The sequence below is a fragment of the Dendrobates tinctorius genome, unplaced genomic scaffold (assembly GCF_039654945.1).
Source record: "Dendrobates tinctorius isolate UK_male_01 unplaced genomic scaffold, ASM3965494v1 ptg000120l, whole genome shotgun sequence".
Classification (NCBI taxonomy): Eukaryota; Metazoa; Chordata; class Amphibia; order Anura; family Dendrobatidae; genus Dendrobates; species Dendrobates tinctorius.
This window is the reverse complement of record NW_027361788.1, coordinates 40,387,165-40,412,066: the sequence shown is the minus strand read 5'-3', so window position 1 is coordinate 40,412,066 and position 24,902 is coordinate 40,387,165. Positions and strand designations below refer to the sequence as shown.

General features: G+C 44.8%; 1 protein-coding gene across 2 annotated transcripts in view; it reads left to right on the top strand.

Moving 5' to 3' along the window:
* Nucleotides 1-256: 256 nt before the first annotated feature.
* The window catches only part of LOC141046650 (ficolin-1-B-like), a 49,931-nt gene continuing 25,285 nt past the window's right edge, over nucleotides 257-24,902 (top strand). The window contains exons 1-5 of one of the 2 annotated variants that reach the window (XM_073541202.1): nucleotides 257-486; nucleotides 7,285-7,398; nucleotides 9,262-9,306; nucleotides 9,622-9,702; nucleotides 9,930-10,057. In XM_073541202.1, coding sequence (XP_073397303.1) covers nucleotides 318-486; nucleotides 7,285-7,398; nucleotides 9,262-9,306; nucleotides 9,622-9,702; nucleotides 9,930-10,057 — 537 coding nt within the window. In that variant the 5' untranslated portion in view covers nucleotides 257-317. The remainder of the gene's footprint in view (nucleotides 487-7,284; nucleotides 7,399-9,261; nucleotides 9,307-9,621; nucleotides 9,703-9,929; nucleotides 10,058-24,902) is intronic. The other variant, XM_073541201.1, reaches the window with a different exon arrangement.

Sequence of the window (24,902 nt, the reverse complement as noted above, 5' to 3'; positions counted from 1 at the left end):
ACTGCATCCTGCGTACCTGCGAGTACTACATTTGCCCAGCATGACACAGGCAAAATTGACCCATGTCCTTGGTTGCAATCTAACTACAGATATAAAGCTGTACCAGACAGTCCATGCCCATGTCTGTAGCTGTTATTACTGAAGATACTGAATTAATACAGAAGAATAGCGAACCTAGAGTGTATGGATAGAAAAATGAGACAGCTGTCAGGAAACATATTAGAGCCACCCCTTACATTTGCCCTGGTTATGACAGAATCTTGGTTCTTAAGATATTAAAAATAAGATTGTGAAACACCCATGGGTAAGAAGCCGGAATGAAAACTGTCATTCGCATTCCTATCAATGTAAAACAGCCGAGAACTTCATCTTTCGTGGACGTAAAAAAATCATCCTCGTATGAAAACGAGAAGATGGCACTGATTCTGAAAGTCCTGATCTTCTGGTTGGGGACTAATGTGGTCATTGCCACCGACACATGCCCAGGTGAGTGATATAACTATAGTTATGGAGCTTCTATAGTTGTTATTAAACAAAGTACTGAATTGCAACAGACGAACAGGAAACCTTTGCCCAAAGAATGTACAGACTGAAAAATTTCTCCTAATGAGGCCATAGAGAACATTTAACATATATCAAATCATAAAGCCTCAATCCCCAGGGCAAATCTGCAAGGTCCAGCTGCTCAGCCTTCTGTAAGGGTAATGTCTGCCATTCTGTTTTGTTTGAGATCCAAAATTCTGTGTTCATTTAATAATGTATCTTATTATATTAGTATATTTTTCTGATTTGGTTAATTATTTGTTACGAACTGCATACAGTCACCACTAGGGGAAGCTCATCACATAAGCTGTATGTAGTGAATATTTGTCACTTGTCCTGGCTCCTGTGCCAGACCCTGCTCCCTTCTCTTATGGCCGGGGTTCCTCTGTACTAAATTAGCTGGTTCCTTCCTGACCCATAAATTGTAGGGTTTTTTTTTTCCAGGAGAGGTGTCTTATCAGGACAGTGACCCAACAATGAGGTACACCTTAATGATGGCTGTTGGGCTCACATATAATGGGCAATTTATGGTCTGAGTACCTTCTTTTTACAGTAATTTTTCTACAGCAATATTGCATTTAAATTTTTCACCCTGTCTTTGAATTGATCTAGGATCTGTTAGGCGTCGGATTCCTGCAGCTACACAACAGGAATGCAGAGCCTCACATGCTGCTCTGCAGCAAGTCATTCCTGAGGCTAAGTTCCTCTGCCGCTCCACCGAGCATGCTCACGAGACGATCTCCCATTGGAGGTCGGGAGTCACGTGCTGAGGTCCTTCTCCAGATCTGATTGGTCCATCTCAGAGATCTGGACGGTCCCGGCAGCGCACGGCTATAAAAGACCCGCAAGGCCGCTCGGCCATGCGCTAGTATAGACTCTTCTTGCTAGATGTGTGAATGGTGATGGATGTATGATTCTGGTGACTGACTTATTAATATTCCCCTCCCTCTGATATTACGCATGTGGATAGGGAACTACAGAAAGAGTCAGCGCCAGTCAGTGGCAAACCTTAGGCCACTGTGCACACCGCACCTCTACACTAGCTTCCGGTGGTGTCACGTCACTCACGGCACTATCGCATAGCGGCTGTGTCTGCCGCCGCGCTGCATTCAGCAGCACTTACCGGCGTCCGCAATTGCGACGCCGCACGCACGGTAGGTCTATACAGACACCGTCCCCTGTCTTGGACCCTGTCCTGTGACCTGATACCGTGCGTGCTATTTCGCTGAGACCTGTGAGTCTAACAGGCTCAGTGTTTATGTTTATGTTACAGCGCCTCTGTGAGTTAACAGAGTCCGCTGTGCGCACATCGGGTGACGTTGAACCCGTGCGCATTATACCGCCATATAGCGCGTCTGCCATTGTCTAGCAGCGGTTTTAACACCTAATGCACAGTGGACCCCGGGCGGCGAATGCACTTTATTATTTATTTATTTAGTGCGTTCCGCCGTTCCTAACTGGATTTCAGTAAAGGCCAATTCTTTTTGAAGGGTCTAGATGTGAACATTTCTGAAGAAATATATTAACATAGGTCTGGATTGTAAAAGAAGGACAATATTGGGGTAATATGGTTGTCATGGCTCGACTCTGTGGTTCGATCTTGTCATAAGGGAACTGAAGGTAAAATAATCAAATTTGTAGACAATGCAAAGGTAGCAGGGATAGCTAACACTAGAGAAGAAAGTGAAAGGATTCAGAAGGCTCTAGATAAGCTGAACAATGGGTAGCAACTAATAGAATGATATTTACCAGGCAGAAATGCAAGGTTCTACATCTGGGCAAGAAAAATGAAAATTACATGTATAGAATAGGAGGAATAGAACTTAGCAACAGCACGTGTGAAAAAGACTTGGGTATACTAATAGATCACAGACTCACATGAGTCAAGAGTTTGATGCAGCAGCAAAAAAGGCAAATACAATTCTGGTATATCAAAATAAAAAGGCAAAGTGAATCTGCACCACTGTACCCTCCAGGTGCCTGTTCAGACCAATGAATCTCACACACACACAAATTGAGTGCTTTTTTGCTCCAAAAAGAATGGGTGCTCAGTCTAGAAAAAAGCATACAATGTCCAGCTATATAGAAAGGGAATGGCTCTCACCGTTCTTAAAAATCCAAACTTTATTGCAACATGAAAGTCTTCAGCAGGGAAGCAATGTGAACAAAGAACGGCTGGCAGTCGTTTTTCGCTGCCGTGCTTCTACGGTACCTGTAGAAGCGCAGCATCGCGAAACAGCCATTGTACGTTATTTGCTCACATTGCTCCCCTGCTCAGGACTTTCAGGTCGCAATAAAGTTTGGATTTGTTAAAAACGGTGAGTGCTATTCCCTTTCTATATAGCTGGACAATTCTGGGATGTATTAACCCCTTTACCCTCAAGGGTGGTTTGCACGTTAACTCCCAGGCCAACTTTTACAATTCTGACCACTGTCCCTTTATGAGGTAATAACTCTAGAACGCTTCCATGGATCCCGGTGATTCTGACACTGTTTTTTCGTGACATATTGTACTTCATGATAGCGGTAAAATTTCTTTGATATGACTTCCGTTTATTTGTGAAAAAAAATGAAATTTGGTGAAAATTTTGCAATTCTCAAACTTTGAATTTTCATGCCTTTAAAACAGAGAAATATATGACACAAAATAGTTAATAAATAACATTTCCCACATGTCTGCTTTACATCAGCACAATTTTGGAACCAAAATTTTTTTGTTAGGAAGTTATAAGGGTTAAAAGTTGACCAGCGATTTCTCATTTTTACAACATTATTTTTTTTTAAGGGACCACATCACATTTGAAGTCACTTTTAGGGGTCTATATGATAGAAAATACCCAAAAGTGACACCATTCTAAAAACTGCACCCCTCAGACTATGTGCACACGTGCAGAATTGCCGCGGAAATTTCAGCGGCAATTCCGCAACTCCCTGCCTCGGGAAATACATGGAAAATTCGCATGCGGAATACCCACGAAAAACTAGCGTTTTGCAAGCGTAATTAGCTTGCAGAATGCTAGCGTTTTCCAAGCGATCTATAGCATCGCTTGGAAAACTGATTGACAGGTTGGTCACACTCGTCAAACATAGTGTTTGACTAGAGTGACCAACTTTTTACTACTGAGGCCGCCTATGCTGCATCAATAGTAAAAGATAGAATGTAAAAAATAATTAAAAAAATTAAAAATCGTGATATTCTCACCTTCCGGCGTCCACCGCAGCTTTCCCAATCCTCACGATGCTCCTGGCAAGTCCCGTTCCCAGCAATGCCTTGCGACAATGACCCCAGATGACATAGCATCACGCGAGACCGCTTCGTCATCACAGGTCATTGTCGCAAGGCATCACTGGGAACGGGACTTGCCGGGAGCATCGCTGAGAGGCGGGAAGGCTGCGGGGGTCGCCGGAAGGTGAGAATATCATGATTTTTTAAATTCTTTTTTTAACAGGGATATGGTACCCAGGGCCTGGAGGAGAGTCTCCTCTACTCCAGACCCTGGGTATCATCCGCACATAATCTGCTTACTTTGCGCATGGTGGGCATAGCCACATGCGGAAAGTAAGTGGATCAATGCATTTCTATGTGTGCGGAATCCCCGCGATTCCGCACAAAGAATGAGCATGCTGCATATTTTTCCGCGATGCGATTCCAACGCGGAAAATTAAGCAGCATTAGCACAGCATGTGCGGAATGCCATTGAATTCAATGAGTTGCGTTTTGTATGCGTTTTCACAGCAAAAAAAAACGCTTGCAAACCGCAATGTGTGCACATAGCCTCAAGGTGCTTAAAAGCACATTCAAGAAGTTTATTTACCCTTCAGGTGCTTCAGAGGAATTTTTGGAATGTTTAAAAAAAATGAACATTTAACTTTTTTTAGAAATTTTTTTACTTCAGATCCAATTTGTTTTATTTTACCAAGGGTAACAGGAGAAATTGGACCTTAAAAGTTGTACAATTTGTCCTGAGTACGCTGATACCCGATATATGCAGATAAACCACTGTTTGGGCGCATGGCAGAGCTCGGAAGGAAAGGAGCGCCGTTTGACTTTTCAATGCAAAATTGTCTGGAATTGAGATCGAATGCCATGTCGCATTTGGAGAGTCCCTAATGTGCCTAAACAGTGGAAACCCCCAATAAGTGACCCCATTTTGGAAAGTAGACCCCCTAAGGAACTTCTCTAGATGTGTGGTTAGCATCTTTAACATCGGGTATGCAGGCTATGCTGATGTATGCGGATGCCTCCGTTTTGACGCTGCGCCGAATTGCATCGAACGCAACATGTTGCATTTTGTTGCGGTCGGCGCAGCGTCAAAGCGACGCAAGCGGAGGCATCCGCATACATCAGCATGGCCTGTGTACCCAATGTTAAAGATAGGTACGCAGGACTCAGGCAGAGTTAGGCGGATCTGAATGGAAGAGGTGCGGCAGTGGGCGGGGCTTAACAGAGGAAGTACGCAGCCCTCTGCAGCTCTGCCCAACGCAAGTGTAAAACCAGCCTTATATGGCATGCAGATCTGCATGCCATATAAGCTCTCAGCGCTGCACTCTGTGCACACTGACTTCAGATACTTCCTGACATGCACTGCACATGACAGGAAGTCTCTCAGCTCTGGTAACCTGGATCGACATCGGGTTACCATAGAAGCAATTGGGACCCCACGTCAAGCCGCGGGGTCTCCGATCCAGAGGCAGAGGGGCTTTCAGCCCCTCTGCCGGCTCAGGACCGCTGGGATCATGTTTGATCGCAGTGTTCTGGGGGTTAAAGTGATGGGAGAGGTCCGTGACCGCTCCTGGCAATTAGTGCCGGGTTTCAGCTGTGAGAATCAGCTGACACCTGGCCACTATCAGCTGCGCTCCCCCCGTAAGCGCGGCTGATCGCGTATAACGTACTATTTCGTCCATGGACATTATGTCCCAGAACACATGGACGGAATAGTACATGCAGTGTCAGGAAGGAGTTAAGAGAAGCATAGAGTCTAGATCATGTGAAGTATTTATCCCCCTCTGCTCCTCCTTGGTCAGGTCTCAACTGGAATAGTGTCCGTGTCATAAGGGTGACCTGGAGTTAGACGATCACGTCAGGTAATGAATCGTAGGTCTTCCTTAGAGATGGTGTGATTTGTGTCTCATATTAAATGGATTTAATTTTCTCTGGTGCTAAAGACATAACCCTTAGAAACATGTACTCCATTTCAGCTACTTCTTGTCTGGTCAATACCTCTCCGTATAAAAACTGGCCAAACCTTCTTGTCTCTGTAGGTGAAATATTTGTCTTCCTGTGCTGAGTGCTAAAGCTAAGTGGTTGGAGTGGAGTTGTAGTAATGATCTGTGGTTTGCTGTTGAACATGTGTGTTTATCTCCTGGTCCCTGTTCCCATTTAGTTTATTCCTCCCTGTCCCTATTTACCTCCTTATTGTTGGTTAGTGCTTCTGTATAAAAGAGGGTTTCTGTTATCCCTGTTTTGTCTTTGTGTCTTGTTTACATTACATTTCTGTCCCACGCCTCATGGGGTGGGGGAGAAAACATGTGGTAGGGGGCCGGATTGGGGGATGGACCACTGCTTACCCTGTCCGGATGACACAGACACCAGGCAATGGAAGGACGAGACGGAGACAGATTTCAATAGTAACAGTTTCGGATTTATTCATAGTCTTCCTGACGTCCACAACCACGCACTGCAGCTTCTGTACAATTCTCTGTCTCCAGGCCCGGGTACCTGCACCTCTGTTCCAGTCGAAGTAACGTCCCTTGCGGATCTTTCGCTGGGGCTGTCCTAGACCAATCTACCACCAGCACTTCACCTGCCCGAGGTCGTTGTCCAATCGGTACCCCCAGGGCCTCGTCTGTCCTGCAGTCCGTCGGGTCAGGGCCACCCCCCCTGACTGTCTCTTTGCTGTCCGTCCCCTGGTCGAGCTCTTCTCTCTTCAACATCTTCTACCGAACTCCTCCCGGGACTAACCTGTCTGGAACCCTATCCTGTTCTTTTTATCCCCTCTCTCACTAGGAACCCAGGAGGGGAATTCCCATCTCCCCGCCCCCCCATGACTAAGTGTTTCTCAAGCCATAAGCTGATGTTGAGTCCTAAGCTACTCCCCCTGCCATCTTGTGGTCATTTCTCGGTACTGCACTCTCCTATCTACCTTTCCTAGCTGTCACCCTTCTATCCTGTCAATCTCCGTCTCTTGTGCACAAACCGTCCCCTCCTTCTACCAGTCACGTCTGTCCGTCAAGTCATCTTCCCCAAGGCTGCATACTGGGAAGGTGGCTCTTCTTTTTCTGACCCCCAGTAATGCTGTAATATCGACTTTTATAATTAGCTCCTCATACCTTTAATGTGTCCCACAGGTATGTTGCGTCCCCCTATATCAGCCGCCTACCTTCCATCCATCATGCTTGTCCGGTGCCTCGGTGCCGCCCACCATCAAGATGCCCCGTGCGTCGCTGCCTCCTCTTGATTTGAATCCTGGCGCCTGCGCTGTGACAAGTGTTCTTGGGCATGCGCAGTGCGTGCTGCCCGAGTACCGACATCAGGCTATTGCGCCTGCGTGTTGCGGAGGCCCCAGCCCCGCAGTGGGAATACATCATAACACACTGCGGGGCGGGATCTGGGGCCTCCACAACACGCCGGCGCAATAGCCTGGCTCGGACATACAGTAATGGCAGCCATATTGTTTATCACCTGACCCTCCCAGTAGCCATATTGGATTTTGTAATCTATTTTCTCACTTGTATCCCTAGAGGTGAACATTGTAGGAATTGGCGGCTCTGACAAGTTGTCCATCATCAGAGGTTGTCCCGGGCTTTCAGGACCACCAGGACAGAAAGGAGACCCTGGAGAGGCTGGAATAACCGGTGATTGCTATTCTCATATTTTTCTTTAGAGATCTATTTGCACAATTTATTTTTTTACTTCTGATGCATTGATTTAAATATGAATAAAGTTTGATTTGCTGATTCCTAGGACATGCATGTGGGTTGTCATGTGGATGATCCTACCGCAACGTAAGAGTCACCTTTACCTTATGGGATACGATCAAAATGCGTACCCCATTATGGTGCTGAGATTGTCACCATGGACAGGAGGGCATGGTGTTTGTTTGTCCCCATTTATCACCCCAGGGCCATTTCCAAAACCCCTGATGTGCTAACGGTGCAGTTTCCCAATGCCGTTCCCTCCCATAGGGGGTAGGCCAACCATGTCTGGGTTTCCAATCTACTAAGATTCCATAGTAGGTAAGTCGAAAGAGGAATTGCCACACCTGTAACTGAGTGACCAGGTGACCAAAGACAGTTCTCCATTACCTCAAAAATGCCGACAATGGTGGTAACTTCCTGTCTCCATCCTCGGAGCTTGTTTATGAGGGCTGTATAACTCTGCAGAGTAATCATAAAAAACAAATCTGAACTGAGAAAAGTAAGTTAATGTGTATGCACAATGTAAGTGCATATTAACACATGACCATTAACCAGAGAAAACAAAAAGCAAAAAACACAAATATCCTGAACTAAAAGTAAAAAATATACTGCAAATAATGCATAAAGGTAATAATAATAATAATAATAATAATAATAATAATAATAATAATGGTATTTAGTAAACATAATTTTGATCAAAATAATGTACAAGCCATCCCGCCACGTCACGGCAACCCTTGTGGGACTGTCCCTACTCTAGTATTTAAAACCTTATCACTTGCCAAGTGGCGTGAATGTGAATAAGGGTCGAGCGGCTGAACCACTTGTAACAGCTTAGGCCAGACTGGATGGCTTTCCCAGCTCAGAAAGAGGGCGGTCACACCCATATATGCACTGAATGCACAATGAAATGAATAAAAAACAAATCTGAAGTGAGAAAAGTAAGTTAATGTGTATGCACAATGTAAGTGCATATTAACACATGACCATTAACCAGAGAAAAAAAACAAAAAACACAAATATCCTGAGCTAAAAAGTAAAAAATATACTGCAAATAATGCATAAAGGTAATAATAATAATAATAATAAGGGTATTTAGTAAACATAATTTTGATCAAAATAATGTACAAGCCATCCCGCCACATCACGGCAACCCTTGTGGGACAGTCCCTACTCTAGTATTTAAAACCTTATCACTTGCCAAGTGGCGTGAATGTGAATAATTATTATTATTATTATTATTGTTATTACCTTTATGCATTATTTGCAGTATATTTTTTACTTTTAGTTCAGGATATTTGTGTTTTTTGCTTTTTGTTTTCTCTGGTTAATGGTCATGTGTTAATATGCACTTACATTGTGCATACACACTAACTTACTTTTCTCAGTTCAGATTTGTTTTTTATTCATTTCATTGTACATTCAGTGCATATATAGGTGTGACCGCCCTCTTTCTGAGCTGGGAAAGCCATCCAGTCTGGCCTAAGCTGTTACAAGTGGTTCAGCCGCTCGACCCTTATTCACATTCACGCCACTTGGCAAGTGAAAAGGTTTTAAATACTAGAGTAGGGACTGTCCCACAAGGGTTGCCGTGACGTGGCGGGATGGCTTGTACATTATTTTGATCAAAATTATGTTTACTAAATATTATTATTATTATTATTACCTTTATGCATTATTTGCAGTATATTTTTTACTTTTAGTTCAGGATATTTGTGTTTTTTGCTTTTTGTTTTCTCAGAGTAATCATAAGCAGACAAGCTGACTTAGTTTTCATGAAAACTTCTTATGTTTTTTCAGGAACCGATGGAAAACCAGGAAAAGCCGGACCCCAGGGAGAAAAAGGTGACGTGTAACATTATCAGGGTCATCTTTAAGAGAGGTCATCTCCAACCTGTGTCTCTTCAGCTACTGAGAAACTACCACCCCCACATGCCCTGACAGATATAGAACACACTACACATTTTACAAATTGGGGCACACCGAGTACTTGTTTCAGTAATCGTCAGCCCTGTAGTGCACACACAGGGGCAAAGATGACGGGCCCATAGCAGGTACAACATGGATCCATGACACGGCCATGGGGCTGCTGGGGCCACTTTACTTGTGGCATGTGGCAACTGATATCAGAAGTGATACATCTTTAATTACCTTGGACAGGTGAAGCTGGGAAGACCGGAGCCTCGGGAGTAAAAGGAGTAAAGGGAGAACGTGGTGTCTCAGGAATAAAAGAAGAATATCGTGAGTAGAAACTCTTAGAATGATAGATTGCACTGGCTGCAATAGGACACGCTGTGATCAGGGGTCTAGCTTACCTGCATTGTATGCAGGGGGGCTATGATAGTCTAAAATTCTTATGCTGCCTCATCAGATGCTCAGACACATGACATTTTCCTCCTCCATGCTTTACACTCCAGTTTTGTTATATGTGAAGCTCCCCAACACTTTATTTTTTTATATTATTCTAGGTGCCAGAAACTGTAAGGAGCTGCAAGAGCGGGGAGAAGTATTAAGTGACTGGTATACAATATTCCCTGATGGAAAGACCCCCCTGAAGGTGCTGTGCGATATGCACACTGATGGAGGGGGCTGGATCGTAAGTCAGTAGACGATTTACCTCAGTTAATGATGTTTCTTTTTTTTAAACTATTTATTGAAAAATTCCACAGGAGATTATAAACATATGCAATGTAAAGTCAGAATAATCCATACAGTCACTGTCCACAGTGACATAAATATAATATCACACTTTCAATAATAAAACAAAAACAAAACAAATAGAACATCACATTAACATAATGTACACTACAAATCATTGCACCTTAAAAACCAACAGCTTCATTATCAGATTTTGAGCTCATACTAGGTCATGTGGTGTAGTGACCACTGTGTCCGCTAGGGGGCGCTGTGTGGGTGTCCTAGGACGGGCGTACAGGCACATTCAGTGTGGTAACAGGAGCAGGGTCCTAAATGACCATTATGTGTCTCAAGGTGGGTGGCCTTGGGATGCAGGCTCGAGTATTGATCAGCAGAGGTACTGCTGATATTTCTGTTACACTGTGTCAGGGAAGCCTGTGTGTGTCTATGGGCAATAGAACCTTTAGTGATGTCATAGCCATGTGAGCACCTGTGGGTGTGGTTACAGGGCTATGTAATTGAGGTGTTTAGCACATGTGGGAGTGTGAGCGAGGGAGTCTGTCAGTGTGGACAGACTTCCCTGTGTCCAGGTGGGACACTACAGAGAGTGGCCTGTGTGCTAAGGAAGGAGAAGCCTTTTCTTGTGTCTGCGGCTGCAGAGAGAGCGCTGCTCGGAACATTGCCCTGGCCGGTGTATTAGTTGTATATGGGGAGGACTACACCTCGCAGCATGTGCTGAGACTCTCGGTCCGAGTCTGAAGCCACGGACGTTTATGATCTTTTGGCCTAAGCTAGAGGCTGTGTTGGTGATATGCTGAGTTATGGTTTATGAAGCAAATAAACCTCATGGACTTTGGGAAAACCTGCCTCATAATTGTCTTCCGCTGCACCTGAGCGAGTCGAAATCCCCACATTCAGTTTATAGTAAGCACACCTCCCAAACCCCACATATCACTTTCATGTTCAGGAAGGGATATACATCAGGGGTTGTATCGCGAGATTGGTGAGACCATGGCATTAGTAGCTAAAAGTGTTAAGGGTGAGTCACACCACCTTTCCCAACTCTTATGGAACTCCTGGGGACATCCTCTATTTCTATATCGTACTAGCTGAAGAGCACGGCGTTGTGGTTAGTTATAACAAATTATAATGATTATATTGCACATAAAAACCGTGTATCTAATCCTCTCCAGTGTGGTACTGACTGCTGAGCTATGTATCTAATCCTTTCCTGTGTAATACTGACTGCTGAGCCGTGTATCTATTCCTATCCTGTGTGATACTGACTTCTGAGCCGTGTATCTAATCCTATCCTGTGTGATACTGACTGCTGAGCCATGTGTCTAATCCTCTCCTGTGTGATACTGACTGCTGAGCCGTGCATCTAATTGTCACGCTGGCGCCTTGGCTGAATTGCGCAAGCAGGGGGGTTGTGGCCCCACTGTGCCACAAACCAGACTACCCTGGAAGGGGCGTGACAACGACAGCTACCTTTGTCTTCACTGGAGCCTCTGATGGTGAGGTCAGGCTTGTGCGGCAGATAGCTGTCGGGTGCCACTCCAGGGTGGTGTCTGGCTGTGGCTGCTGATCCCACTCGGGGACAAGTCACTTGGATAGATAGAAGTGACAGGCAGGCAGGTAGACACCACAGGCACGGCTGAGACACAGGGCAAGCAGGCACGGCTTGGAGACACAGGGCAAGCAGGCACGGCTTGGAGACACAGGGCAAGCAGGCACGGCTTGGAGACACAGGACAGGCGGGCACAGCTCGAGACACAGAGCAGGTAGCTGTGGTGTGCGAAGGAACAGGTAGGGTCCTGTTCACACAGCAGGAGCGGGTACTGGTTGGAAGGAATGGAATATGGAGGAACAGGTAGGGTCCTGTTCAAATAGGAGGCGCAGGTATGGATACGGATAGGAGAGTGGAATATGACAAAAGCAGGAATGCGGAGTAGGCGGAGCCTGCAAGAGCGCAATGTAGGCGGAGCTTGCAAGAGTGCTAGGTAGGCGGAGCTTGCAAGAGTGCTAGGTAGGCGGAGCTTGCAAGAGTGCAAGGTACAGGCAGGAAGGAAACAGAGAAAGACACACAGGGAAAGACACAGACAAGGAGACTGACAGACAGAGTTCAGACAGAGACACAGTACAAGACAAGGTACTGGGACCAAGACTCAAGAGCCAGGATATTCAGCCTCCTGGCAGGCAGACAAGGTACAAAGCAAGACAAGAAGTATTCCTCCAGTGAAGGAGGAGATACACAGGACAGGGCCTGGCTTCCTCAGCAGCAAGATACTAACTGAGATTAGACATTGCACAGGCCAGGGTTAGTGGGTGTGGCGACCCTATATAGTAAAGGGCACCAGGTGATTGGTCGGGGACAGATTAGACCGGTGCACCCTGACTGCATAAGAAGCAGAGAGTTCAGGCACCGCCCCCCCTATACACACAGTCAGGAAACATGAAGAGAGCAGGCATGAAAACAAGAGGCATAGCGCATGGAGCTGGCAGCAGACAGAATTCACCGCATGACCTGGAGCAGCGAGTAAGTTGGTGTGCGGGGATGGGAGGCCATGCAGTGATGCCAGCAGGGTTGTTACACTAATCCTATCCTGTGTGATACTGGGCTCCCCCTGCAGTCTGTGTCAGAGGGTGGCCTGTGTTGGCACGGTAATAAATTGTGTTATTTCCAGCTTTACAGAAGGACGATAACACCATAGAAATGATAAGAATAATAGGCCTCAGTTACCACAACTGTCTACAAAGAAAACTGTTGCTGATAGCAACCAATCACAGCTCATTTTTCATCTTTTAAACAGCTCTGGGACAGCGTGGCGAGTTTTGAGTGGCGACTTTTGTGTTTCCGACTTTTATGTGGTGAGGTTGGTGTATGTGTGGTGAAATGTGTGCTGAGGGTGGTATATGTATTGAAGCACGTAGTAGTGTGTGGCGCATTTTGTGTGTGTGTTCATATCCCTGTGTGTGGTGAGTATCCCATGTCAGGGCCCCACCTTAGCAACTGTATGGTATATACTCTTTGGCGCCATCGCTCTCATTCTTTAAGTGCCCCTTGTTCAAATCTGGCAGCTGTCAATTTGACTCCAACACTTTTCCTTTCACTTTTTCCCCATTATGTAGATAGGGGCAAAATTGTTTGGTGAATTGAAACGCGCGGGGTTAAAATTTTGCCTCACAACATAGTCTATGATGCTCTCAGGGTCCAGACGCGTGACTGTGCAAAATTTTGTGGCTGTAGCTACGACGGTGCAGATGCCAATCCCAGACATACATACATACATACACACACACACACACACACACACACACACACACACACACACACATTGAGCTTTATATATTAGATATTCTCATATGGAATTATATCATTCACTAATTTTTTCCATTGTTTAATCGAAGGAGACTTCCCCTCCGTTCACCTCAACTCTATTGCTTTCCTAGTCGTAAATAGAGCTTCCCGAAGAAATATTCTATCATAATGGACCCACCTCTCTTCATCCACAACTCCCAGAATACACAACTCTGGACTACATTCAATTGGTATCCCAATTATTTCAGTTAATGATGGTTAGTTTGACACTGAATCACAAGTCAATGTCACTCACAAAACCGACAGTCCAGCCATCACAGATCCAATATGACGGCTGAGTTCAGAGTCCTAGACCACAGTCAGATGTGAAATCGAGTCAGTACCCTCTCTTCTAGGAGGGTCACTGGACCCTCAGGCTTCCCAGAAAACCTAGTATGAAAGGCTCTCTCATCTGGTCCGTATCCCTTCCAATGTATGAGATACTGGAGGGAATTTCAGGCCCTCTGGGAATCCACAACCCTCAGTACCTCATATTCTAGACTGTCATTAGCTGCAACCAGAGGAGGCAGAGACGATTGCTACACCACTGGAGGAACAGATTCCTTCAACTGGGATCTGTGGAAGGCATTAGGGATGCAGAGAGATGGAGGAAGCTTCAACCTAAATGCCACCGGATTGATCATTTCCAGGACCTCATAGGGACCGATGAATTTCTGACCAATGGTATTTTAAGCTTAATGTTTCTGGATGATAGCCAGATCTTATCACCTACTTAAAAATCAGGAACCGCTGAACCTCTTATCAGCCTTCCATTTTTGGCAAACTTGAACAACCCTAGTATTCCTTCCAAACATCCCCAAGGTTCTATATAGTGACCGCCACCCAGAACTTAAACTACAGAAAAATGTTGAAGTTCCAGTGGATTGATTGACCCGACTGTCAAAGGTGAACTCTGCCAGAGGTAGAAATGACTACCAGTCCTCCTGCTGAGCTGCAACAAAACACCTCAAAATTTGCTCCAAAGATTGATTTGTCCCCTCTGTCTGACCATTGGTTTCAAGGTGGTAAGCAGAGGAAAAACACAAGTCAATCCCCAGTTTCTTACAAAAAGCTCAGAAGAACTTGGAGACTAATTGCACTTCCCTATCAGACACAATGTTAAGAGTAATTCCATGCAACCTCACCACATGACGAATAAACAACCTGGAGAGTGTCTCTGCATTAGGTAACTGTTATGAGCTCATTTTCTGCTCCAGCAGTTGAGATTTCTCCTTCCGTTCTCCCTCTGGTGGTGACAGGAGGTAGTGAGGTTGGTTTATTTGGTAGTGATCTGCCACCTGATGAGGCGGATAACGATTGGATCTCTGGAGTATCAGACTGGATATAAGACAGCCGACGCCCTATCCTGGTGATTCAGTCTGCTTCTCAGGTCTTGGACTCAGCTCTGTTCCAGTCTTCTCAAGTTAAGTTTGTTTTTTACTAATGTTCACACTTGCTCTTCTTGGTCAATTCAGTTTTTTGTGTGGTCAGCCAGCCCGGCTGGGCTGTGCTGAATTTCCACTCTTATTTATCTGTATTTGCCAATTTGCCTTTTTTTTGTCCCTTATTAGATTGGCCTCTTTTTGCTCTGTCTCAGAATATTTCAGAGTGCTGATATAGTGGGAGAAGTCTAGTGACTTCAGGGTTAATTTTGCTATCAGTAGTGTTGGACATTATTTTTTGGTAGGGTTTTTGGCAGATTGCAGACAGTGTCTTTCCTTTCCTGTCCTTTCTAGTTAGTTTGGCCCCATCGTTTGCTCAGCCTATTTTCCTGCCTATGTTTGTGTTTTCATCTTGTTTCACCGTCAATACATGTGGGGGGCTGTCTTTCCTTTGGGGTCTGCTCTGGGGCAGTTAGTTTTCCTCTTTTCCTGCTTTAGGCTTATTTAGCTCTCCGGTTGTGATGAGGCGTCTAGGACCATCGTAGGAACGCTCCACGACTGCTGCTAGTTGCGTGGTTAGGATCAGGGATCTGCAGTCTGCATAGTTACTAACCTCTCTGGTTTTCTGAGACTTGGCTTGTGCTGTTTTTTTTTTCTCCTCGGCTACCCATTCATAACAGAATCACCAGCCATACCGCAGATTCTAGGGTACTCAAAAGCCGGAAAAAATTGTTTCAAAGGGAAAAAAAAAAAAAAGTGTCAGAATTTTTTTTTTACATTTTTTTATTTCTTTCTCTTTTTCTCTGGGGCCGTAGGAGGATTTTTTTTCCTCCTAATGGAGATTAAGCAACTGTCTGATCATGTGGAGCAACTTGCTGCTGAAATACAGGGAATTTCCACCTACCTCATTCAGTCACGTGCTGCTGAGCCCAAGATCCCTACTCCTGATGTGTTTTCTGGGGATCGGTCTAAATTTATGAATTTTAAAAATAATTGCAAATTATTTCTTACCTTGAAGCCTAACTCATCGGGGAGCTCTGTGCAGCAGGTTAAAATTGTCATCTCCTTGCTGCGCGGCGATCCCCAGGATTGGGCGTTTTCTCTGACACCTGAAAATCCTATTCTGACTAATGTGGATGCATTTTTTCAGGCCTTGGGGTTGTTGTATGATGAACCTAATGCCGTTGATCAAACTGAGAGAACCCTGTTGGCATTAAACCAGGGTCAGGATCCTGCAGAGCTATACTGTCAAAAATTCCGAAAGTGGGCGGTCCTTACTACATGGAATGATAGTGCATTGGCAGCCCTCTTTCGGAAAGGTTTATCAGAGACCGTAAAAGATGTTATGGTGGGTTTCCCTGTTCCCTCTGGTCTGGATGGCTCTATGTCATTAGCCATTCAAGTTGATCGGCGTTTACGTGAACGTAAAACTACACGGGAGGCGCTGCCACCTTTTGAGCAAATGTCTGAACCTATGTAATGAGATGGGGTTTTTTCTAGGGCGCAACATCAGGAGTTTAGAAGGTGTAATAAGCTGTGTTTTTTTCTGTGGAGACGTCTCTCATACTATTTCTGTCTGCCCTAAACGAGAGAAACGTTTTGCACACACATTTGCTGTGGGCAATATGCAACCTAAGTTTCTCTTGGCAATTACTCTGATCTGCTCCTTGTCCACGTTTTCCACTAAGGCTTTTGTGGATTCAGGAGCAGCTCTGAATCTGATGGATTTGGACTTTGCTAAACATTGTGGTTTGTCCATGACACCTCTGCAGACGCCTATTCCTTTGAGGGGTATTGATGCCACTCCTTTGGCGGAGAATAAACCTCAGTTTTGGACCCAAGTGATAATGCGAGTTGCCCCAGACCACCAAGAAAATTGTAAATTTTTGGTGCTGCATAATTTGCATGATACTATTGTTCCGGGTTTCCACCGGTTGCAAACTCATAACCCAGTTTTGGATTGGAGATCTGTGTCTGTGGTGAGTTGGGGTTGTCAGTGTGTTCTTAGGGACGCTCCTGTTTTCTCCACCTCTCCTCAGTCTCATGATATTCCTGATTATCTGGCTGATTTCTCTGATGTATTTAGTGAGAGTAAGTCTGCATCTTTGCCTCCTCATAGGAGTTATGACTGTGCAATTGAGTTGATTCCTGGGTGTAAATTTCCCAAGGGTCGGCTTTTCAACTTATCTGTACCCGAACATGATGCTATGCGATCCTATATTAAGGAGTCGCTGGAGAAGGGTCATAATAGACCATCCTCGTCACCTTTAGGCGCTGTTTTTTTTTTTTGTGGCCAAGAAAAATGGTTCATTAAGACCGTGTATTGATTATCGTTCCCTTAACAAGATGACGGTTAAATATCAGTACCCGTTACCTCTGATGTCTGATTTATTCTCCAGAGTTAAGAGTGCCTGCTGGTTTACTAAGCTTGACCTCAGGGGGGCGTATAATCTTATTCGCATCAAGCACGGGGATGAATGGAAGACGGCGTTTAATACTCCGGAGGGACATTTTGAGTACCCGGTGATGCCTTTTGGGCTCTCTAATGCCCCTTCTGTCTTCCAGTCCTTTATGAATGATATTTTCCGAGACTTTGTGGATAAGTTTTTGATCATCTATCTGGATGATATTTTGAACTTTTCTAGTGATTTGGATTCCCATGTGGAACATGTCCGGACTGTGTTCCGGATTTTGAGGGAGAATTCCCTGTTTGTTAAGGGATCGAAATGTCTGTTTGGTGTACAGAGGATTTCATTTTTGGGATTTATCTTATCTCCATCGACTATTGAAATGGACCCGGCCAAGGTACAGGCCATTTATGATTGGGTTCAGCCTACTTCTTTGAAGGCTCTTCAGAAGTTCAGAAGTTTTTGGGTTTTGCTAATTTCTATCGTAAATTTATAGGTAATTTTTCTAGTATTGTCAAACCACTGACTGATCTGACCAAGAAGGGAGCTGATGTGCTGAATTGGTCTCCTGAGGCTGTCTCAGCATTTCAGGAGCTTAAGCGGAGATTTACTTCAGCTCCAGTTTTACGGCAACCTGATGTCTCACTTCCATTTCAAGTGGAAGTAGACGCTTCTGAGATTGGTGCAGGAGCTGTTTTGTCCCAAAAAGACCCTGTGACTTCTAAGATGAATCCCTGTGCCTTCTTTTCTCGAAAGTTCTCCCCATTTGAACGCAACTATGACATGGGGAATCGGGAATTGTTGGCCATGAAATGGGCATTTGAGGAGTGGAGACATTGGTTGGAGGGAGCTAGACATCAATTTATGGTCCTCACCGATCACAAGAATCTGATTTATCTGGAGTCGGCCAAACGCTTGAATCCTAGACAGGCTAGATGGGCCTTATTTTTCACGCGTTTTAATTTTGTGGTCTCTTTTCTTCCGGGCACTAAGAATGCTAAGGCAGACGCCCTTTCTAGGAGTTTCTTTGCTGATTCTCTTAATGTGACTGAGCCTACTACTATCCTAGGCGAGGGGGTAGTTCTTTCTGCCATTTCGCCCGATTTGAGACGCACCCTGGAGGAATTTCAGGAGGATAAACCTGAGCGTTGCCCTATGGGAAGATTGTATGTTCCTGACCAGTGGATAAAGAGTGTGATGTCTGAAGTCCATTGCTCCACATTGGCTGGTCATCCAGGTATTTTTGGTACCAGAGATTTGGTGAGTCGGTTGTTTTGGTGGCCTGCCTTATCTCGTGATGTCAGGAATTTTGTACAGTCCTGTGGGACTTGTTCTTGGTCTAAACCCTGTTCTCATTCTAGTGGGTTGCTGATGCCCCTGCCGGTGCCCAAGAGGCCATGGACCCATATCTCAATGGATTTTATTTCTGATCTTCCTGTCTCTCAGAGAATGACTGTTATCTGGGTAATTTGTGATAGATTTTCGAAGATGGTCCATCTTGTACCACTCCCAAAGTTGCTATCTTCTGCTGAGTTGGTACCCTTGTTTTTACAACAGGTCGTTCGGTTACACGGGATTCCTGAGAACATTGTGTCCGATAGAGGGGTCCAGTTTGTTTCAAGATTTTGGAAAGCCTTTTGTTCCAATCTGGAAATTCAGTTATCCTTCTCCTCCGCGTTTCATCCCCAGACCAATAGGCAGACTGAGAGAACAAACCAGACCCTGGAGTCTTATTTAAGATGTTTTATATCTGCTGATCAAGATGACTGGGTCTCATTTTTGCCCTTGGCCGAATTTGCGCTGAACAATAGAGCTAGTTCTGCCACTTTGATGTCACCCTTTTTCTGTAATTTTGGGTTTCATCCTCGATTCTCTTCAGGGCAAGTGGAATCTTCGTCCTGCCCAGGTGTGGACTCTGTGGTTGTGAGAATGCAGCAGATATGGGACCAAGTGGTGGATAAATTGTCACTCTCTCAGGAAAAGGCCCAGCGTTTTTCCAACCGGCATAGGACCATTGGTCCCCGGTTTAAAGTGGGTGATATGGTTTGGTTGTCATCTAAGAATATTCCTATGAAGGTTGCATCTCCAAAATTTAAGCCAAGATTTATTGGACCTTATAGGATTTTGGAGATTCTTAATCCTGTTTCTTTTCGATTGGCTCTTCTAGTTACGTTCAAAATCCATAACGTATTTCACAAATCACTGTTGAAGAGGTTTGTTGAGCCAGTAGTTCCTGTGGCGGCACCTCCTGACCCTGTATTGGTTAAAGGCAATGTGGAATATGAGGTAGAGAAAATATTGGATTCTCGTTTGGTTAGACGGAGACTCCAGTATTTGGTCAAATGGAAGGGTTATGGCCAGGAGGATAATTCTTGAGTCTCTGCCTCTGATATTCATGACAATAAATTGGTTCGTGCTTTTCACCGGGCCCATCCTGATCGGCCTGGTGGCATGGATGAGGGTTCGTGACCCCTCCTCAAGGGGGCAGGGCCGGCATTATGGGCAGGCAGACCAGGCAGCTGCCTAGGGCCCCCGATCCTCCAGGGGCCCCCAGCCAGCGGCACATCACACAGCCACTATGGGGCCCCTGTGAGACAGGGGAGGCCGCCTGCCCCAGCGCCCACTCCCGCCGCCGCCGCATTGAAGGAGGCAGTGATGGAGGCGAGAGCGTCAGCTGACGCTCCCACTCCCATCATTCCCCGCTCTGCCTGACACAGCGGGGGCGCAATGACGTCATCGCGCTCTCACTGTGTGCCAGACAGAGCAGGAGGAGACAGGAGCGGGCACGAGGAGAAGGTGAGGAGTGGTTTTTTTTTTTTGTTTTTTTTTTAATCAGTGTGAGTACTGGACTCTGGGGCTACTCTGGGGGGGCAATATACCATGCTCGACTGTATCATACCATGCTGGGGGGCTATATACCATGCTGGGCTGTATTATACCATTCTGGGGGGGCTTTATACCATGCTGGGCTGTATTAGACCATGTTGGGCTGTATTATACCATTCTGGGGGGGCTATATACCATGCTGAGCTGTATTATACCATGCTGGGCTGTATTATACAGCCCACCATGGTATACAGCCTGTATACCATGGTGGGCTATATTATACCATGGTGGGCTATATACCATGGTGAGATATATACCATGTGGTGCTGGGGTATAGACCATGTGGTGCTGGGCTATATACCATGTGGTACTGAGCTATATACTGTGCGGCTGAGTTATATACCATGGGGGGTACATTTTACATTATATTCTATAGGGGGATGCTGTGTTATATAATATAGGGGGGCTACATTATATTCTATGGGGAGGTGGGCTGTATTATATTCTGTTTGGGGCTACATTATATTCTATGGGGGGGCTGTATTACATTTGTTATATTCGATGGGGGCTGCATTATACTATATGAGGAGGGCTACATTGTATTCTATGGAGGGGCTACATTATACTATATAAGGGGCTGCATTATATCCTATGCGGGGGGTTGCCATATATTCTATGGAGGGGCTGCATTATACTATATGGGGGGTGGGGCTGCATTATATTCTGTGGGGGGTTACATTATATTCTGTGGAGTGGCTGCATTATACTCTGGGGTAGCTGCATTATTCTCTAAGGGGTGACTGCATTATATTCTATGGGGGTTACATTATATTGTATGGCGGGGCTGCATTATACTCTATGGGGTGGCTGCATTATGCTCTATGGGGTGGCTGCATTATACTATATGTGGGCTGCATTATACTGTATCAAGGACTATGGGGAATACATTATATGAAGAACTCTGGGGTGCATTATGCTATGGGAAGTGAATTGTACTACATGGATGACTATGGCGGTGCATTATACTATATGGAGAACTATGAGGAGTGTATTATACTATATGGAGGACTGAGCAGTGTATTTTAATATATGGAGGGCTATGAGGAGTGTATTATACTATATGGAGGACTGAGGAGTGTATTATACTATATGGAGGACTATGGGGCAGATTATATTATATGGAGGACTATGGGGTGTAAACTGTAGATGTGCTGCTGATAACATGATACTGTATGGTGATCTGTTAGGGTGTGTGCACATGTTGCGGATTAGTCTTCGGCTTTTTCTGCAGAGAATCCATATCTCTTAGCAAAAACTGCAGGGTAAAACACATGCATTTTTCCTGCGGATTCCTAGCATGTGTACAGCGGATTTGATGCAGGTTCTAGTGCGGTTTGGCCGTGCGTATGAGAGAGAGAGATTGATTTGTTTGTCCCGGAACGTACACTGCAGCTGCGGTTCCGCAAAAAAAGAAGTAACATGCTGCGGAAAATAAACCGCAGCAAATCTGCGCGGAATTTTCTGCTGCATGTGCACGGCGGATTTGGTTTTCCATAGGTTTACATGGTACTGTAAACCGCGTGGAAACTGCTGTGGATTCGCAGGACCAAATCCACTGTGGATCCGCAGCAAGAACCGCAATGTGTGCACACACCCTTAGTGATCCATTAGTGATCGTTCTGTTCCCATCATTCTTTCTTAGACGGTGAAAAGAGGTCAGGAAACAAGTGTTGAACGACTTCTTCAGTTTTGTCAATCACACTCATTTAGCGGCATGAACTCATCGCATGTAAATAATCGAAATGCTTCAGTGTGATGTGCAATATGTCAGCATTTGGGGCCCCATTTTAAACTTTGCCTAGGGCCCCACTTTGCCTAAAACCGGCCCTGCAAGGGGGGGTACTGTTATGAGCTCATTTTCTGCTCCACCAGTTGAGAGTTCTCCTTCCGTTCTCCCTCTGGTGGTGACAGGAGGTAGTGAGGTTGGTTTAATTGGTAGTGATCTGCCACCTGATGGGGAGGATAGTGATTGGATCTCTGGAGTATCAGACTGGATATAAGACAGCCGACGCCCTATCCTGGTGCTGGTGATTCAGTCTGCTTCTCAGGTCTTGGACTCAGCTCTGTTCCAGTCTTCTCAAGTTAAGTTTGTTTTTTGCTAATGTTCACACTTGCTCTTGTTGGTCAATTCAGTTTTTTGTGTGGTCAGCCAGCCCGGCTGGGCTGTGCTGAATTTCCACTCTTATTTATCTGTATTTGCCAATTTGCCTTTTTTTTGCCCCTTATTAGATTGGCCTCTTTTTGCTCTGTCTCAGAATATTTCAGAGTGCTGATATAGTGGGAGAAGTCTAGTGACTTCAGGGTTAATTTTGCTAGCAGAAGTGTTGGACATTATTTTTTGGTAGGGTTTTTGGCAGATTGCAGACAGTGTCTTTCCTTTCCTGTCCTTTCTAGTTAGTTTGGCCCCATCATTTGCTCAGCCTATTTTCCTGCCTATGTTTGTGTTTTCATCTTGTTTCACCGTCAATACATGTGGGGGGCTGTCTTTCCTTTGGGGTCTGCTCTGGGGCAGTTAGTTTTCCTCTTTTCCTGCTTTAGGCTTATTTAGCTCTCCGGTTGTGACGAGGCGTCTAGGACCATCATAGGAACGCTCTACAACTGCTGCTAGTTGCATGGTTAGGATCAGGGATCTGCAGTCTGCATAGTTACCAACCGCTCTGGTTTTCTGAGACTTAGCTTGTGTTGTTTTTTTTTTCTCCTCGGCTACCCATTCATATCAGGTAACCCTGACAAGAGAACAAAACGAGCTTGTTTACTGAATGAGTCCACTACCATCTAAATAACAGTTTTCCCATCTGACAGAGGCAAATCCATGATGAAATTCTTGGACAGATCAGTACAAAGGCAAAGAAACCAATTCACCGGCCGGCTGGTTATGACAAGCATTAGCGTGTGTGCAGACTTCACAGGCAGATACAAAATGTTTAATATCATTACTCATAGATGGCTATCAAAAGAGTCTGGAAATAACTTTCTGCGTAGCTGTGACTCCAGGATGACCACTCAATGTGGAATCATGAAATTCTTGTAACAGGCTCAATCTTAAGTATACAGGCACAAATAGGTTGGATGCTGGAATGAACGGGGCCAACACTGGGGATATCACAAAAACCACAGTGCCCTTAGGAAGAATAGAGGATAGAGGTTCTGGAGATGAAACTGAATCAAAACTGTGTGACAGTGCGTCAGCCTTCACGTTCTTAGACTCCAGACCTGTCTAGGAGTTGGCATTTAGCTGATTCAATGTAAGGTAAATTGTTACGGTCAGTGACCACAGTGATTTGATTAACTGCCACGATTAACTGCCACCCCCAAAAAAGGCGTCCATTCTTCAACAGCTAATTTAACAGCAAGGAACTTATGATTCCCGACATCATAATTTTTTTCAGCAGATGAAAGTTTATTTGAAAAAAAAAATGCACATGGCCACAAATTAGTCAGAGTTTTGGGCCCCTGAGATAATACGCCCCCTACCTCGACCTCTGAAGCATCCACACCACAATGAATGGCTCCTGAAGATTGGATTTAAACAGGAGCAGACATAAAATACTATTTCAAAAACCTCAATAGCATCCGGTGACCAAACCTTGAGGTCCTCCCCCTTACTTGTGAGGTCAGTAAGAGGTTAAACTATCTGAGAAAACTTCTTTAATGAATTTCCTAAAATAGTTGGCAAATACTAGAAAACGCTGCAACGCTTTGACCCAATCAATTATAGCTTGCACCTTCCCACGATCCATTGTAAAACCATCAGTCGACACAGTGCATCCCAGAAATGAAACCTCCTGAACAGAAAAAATACATTTCTCAATTTTCCCACAATCTTTGTAAAACAACACGGACATGTTCCTGGTGAGAATCCAAATTGGGTGAAAAAATTAAAATATCATCAAGGTAAATAACAACATATCTCCTAATGTAATCAGAAAAAACATCATTCATAAAGTTTTGAAACTGCAGGTGTATTGGCTAACCCAAAAGGCATGACCAGATTTTCAAATAGACCCATTGACGTTAAAAACGCCATTTTCCATTCATCATCCTTCCAGATGCGTATCAAATTTTAAGTCCAGTTTAGAAAACCAATTAGCCTCCATCAGCTGATAATAAAGGTTGGGGATGAGTTGAAGTGGGTAAGTATTCTTAACCATAATCTTGTTCAGTTCTCGAAAAACAATGCGAGGACGAAGACCCCCCATCTCTTTTTTTCACAAAGAAGAATCCAGCAGGGGAGGAGGGACATATATGACCTTATCGTAAACTTTTGTTCGCATAATTTTTCATGGTGGTGCGATCAGACCCAGATATAGTATACAGGTGGGCTATAGGTAATTTAGTACCAGGGACAAGATCAATAGCACAGCCATAAGGATGGTGGGGAGGTAATATCTCTGCCTTATTTCAAAAAACACATTTCCAAAGTCTTTCAGCTTGCCTGGTAGACCCTCCAGACTCTCAGAGCATGCTTGCACAGAGCTTAGACATTTCTTATGACATTTGGGGCTCTACTTAACAATTTCCTTCTGACACCAATCAAGAACAGGATTGCAAATGAGCAACCATGGACACCCCATGACCACCTCAGCAGGTAAATTATCCAAGAGGAAATAGGTAATTAATTTTGAGTGAAGTAACCCTATTCGAAGTGTTAATTCCACCTTTACAAATTTGACACAATTCTGAATTGTGGTGTTTTGTCAATCACAAAAATTTGAATGGGTTTTGCCAGACTAACGGTCACTAATCCTAATTTCCAAACAAGTTCAG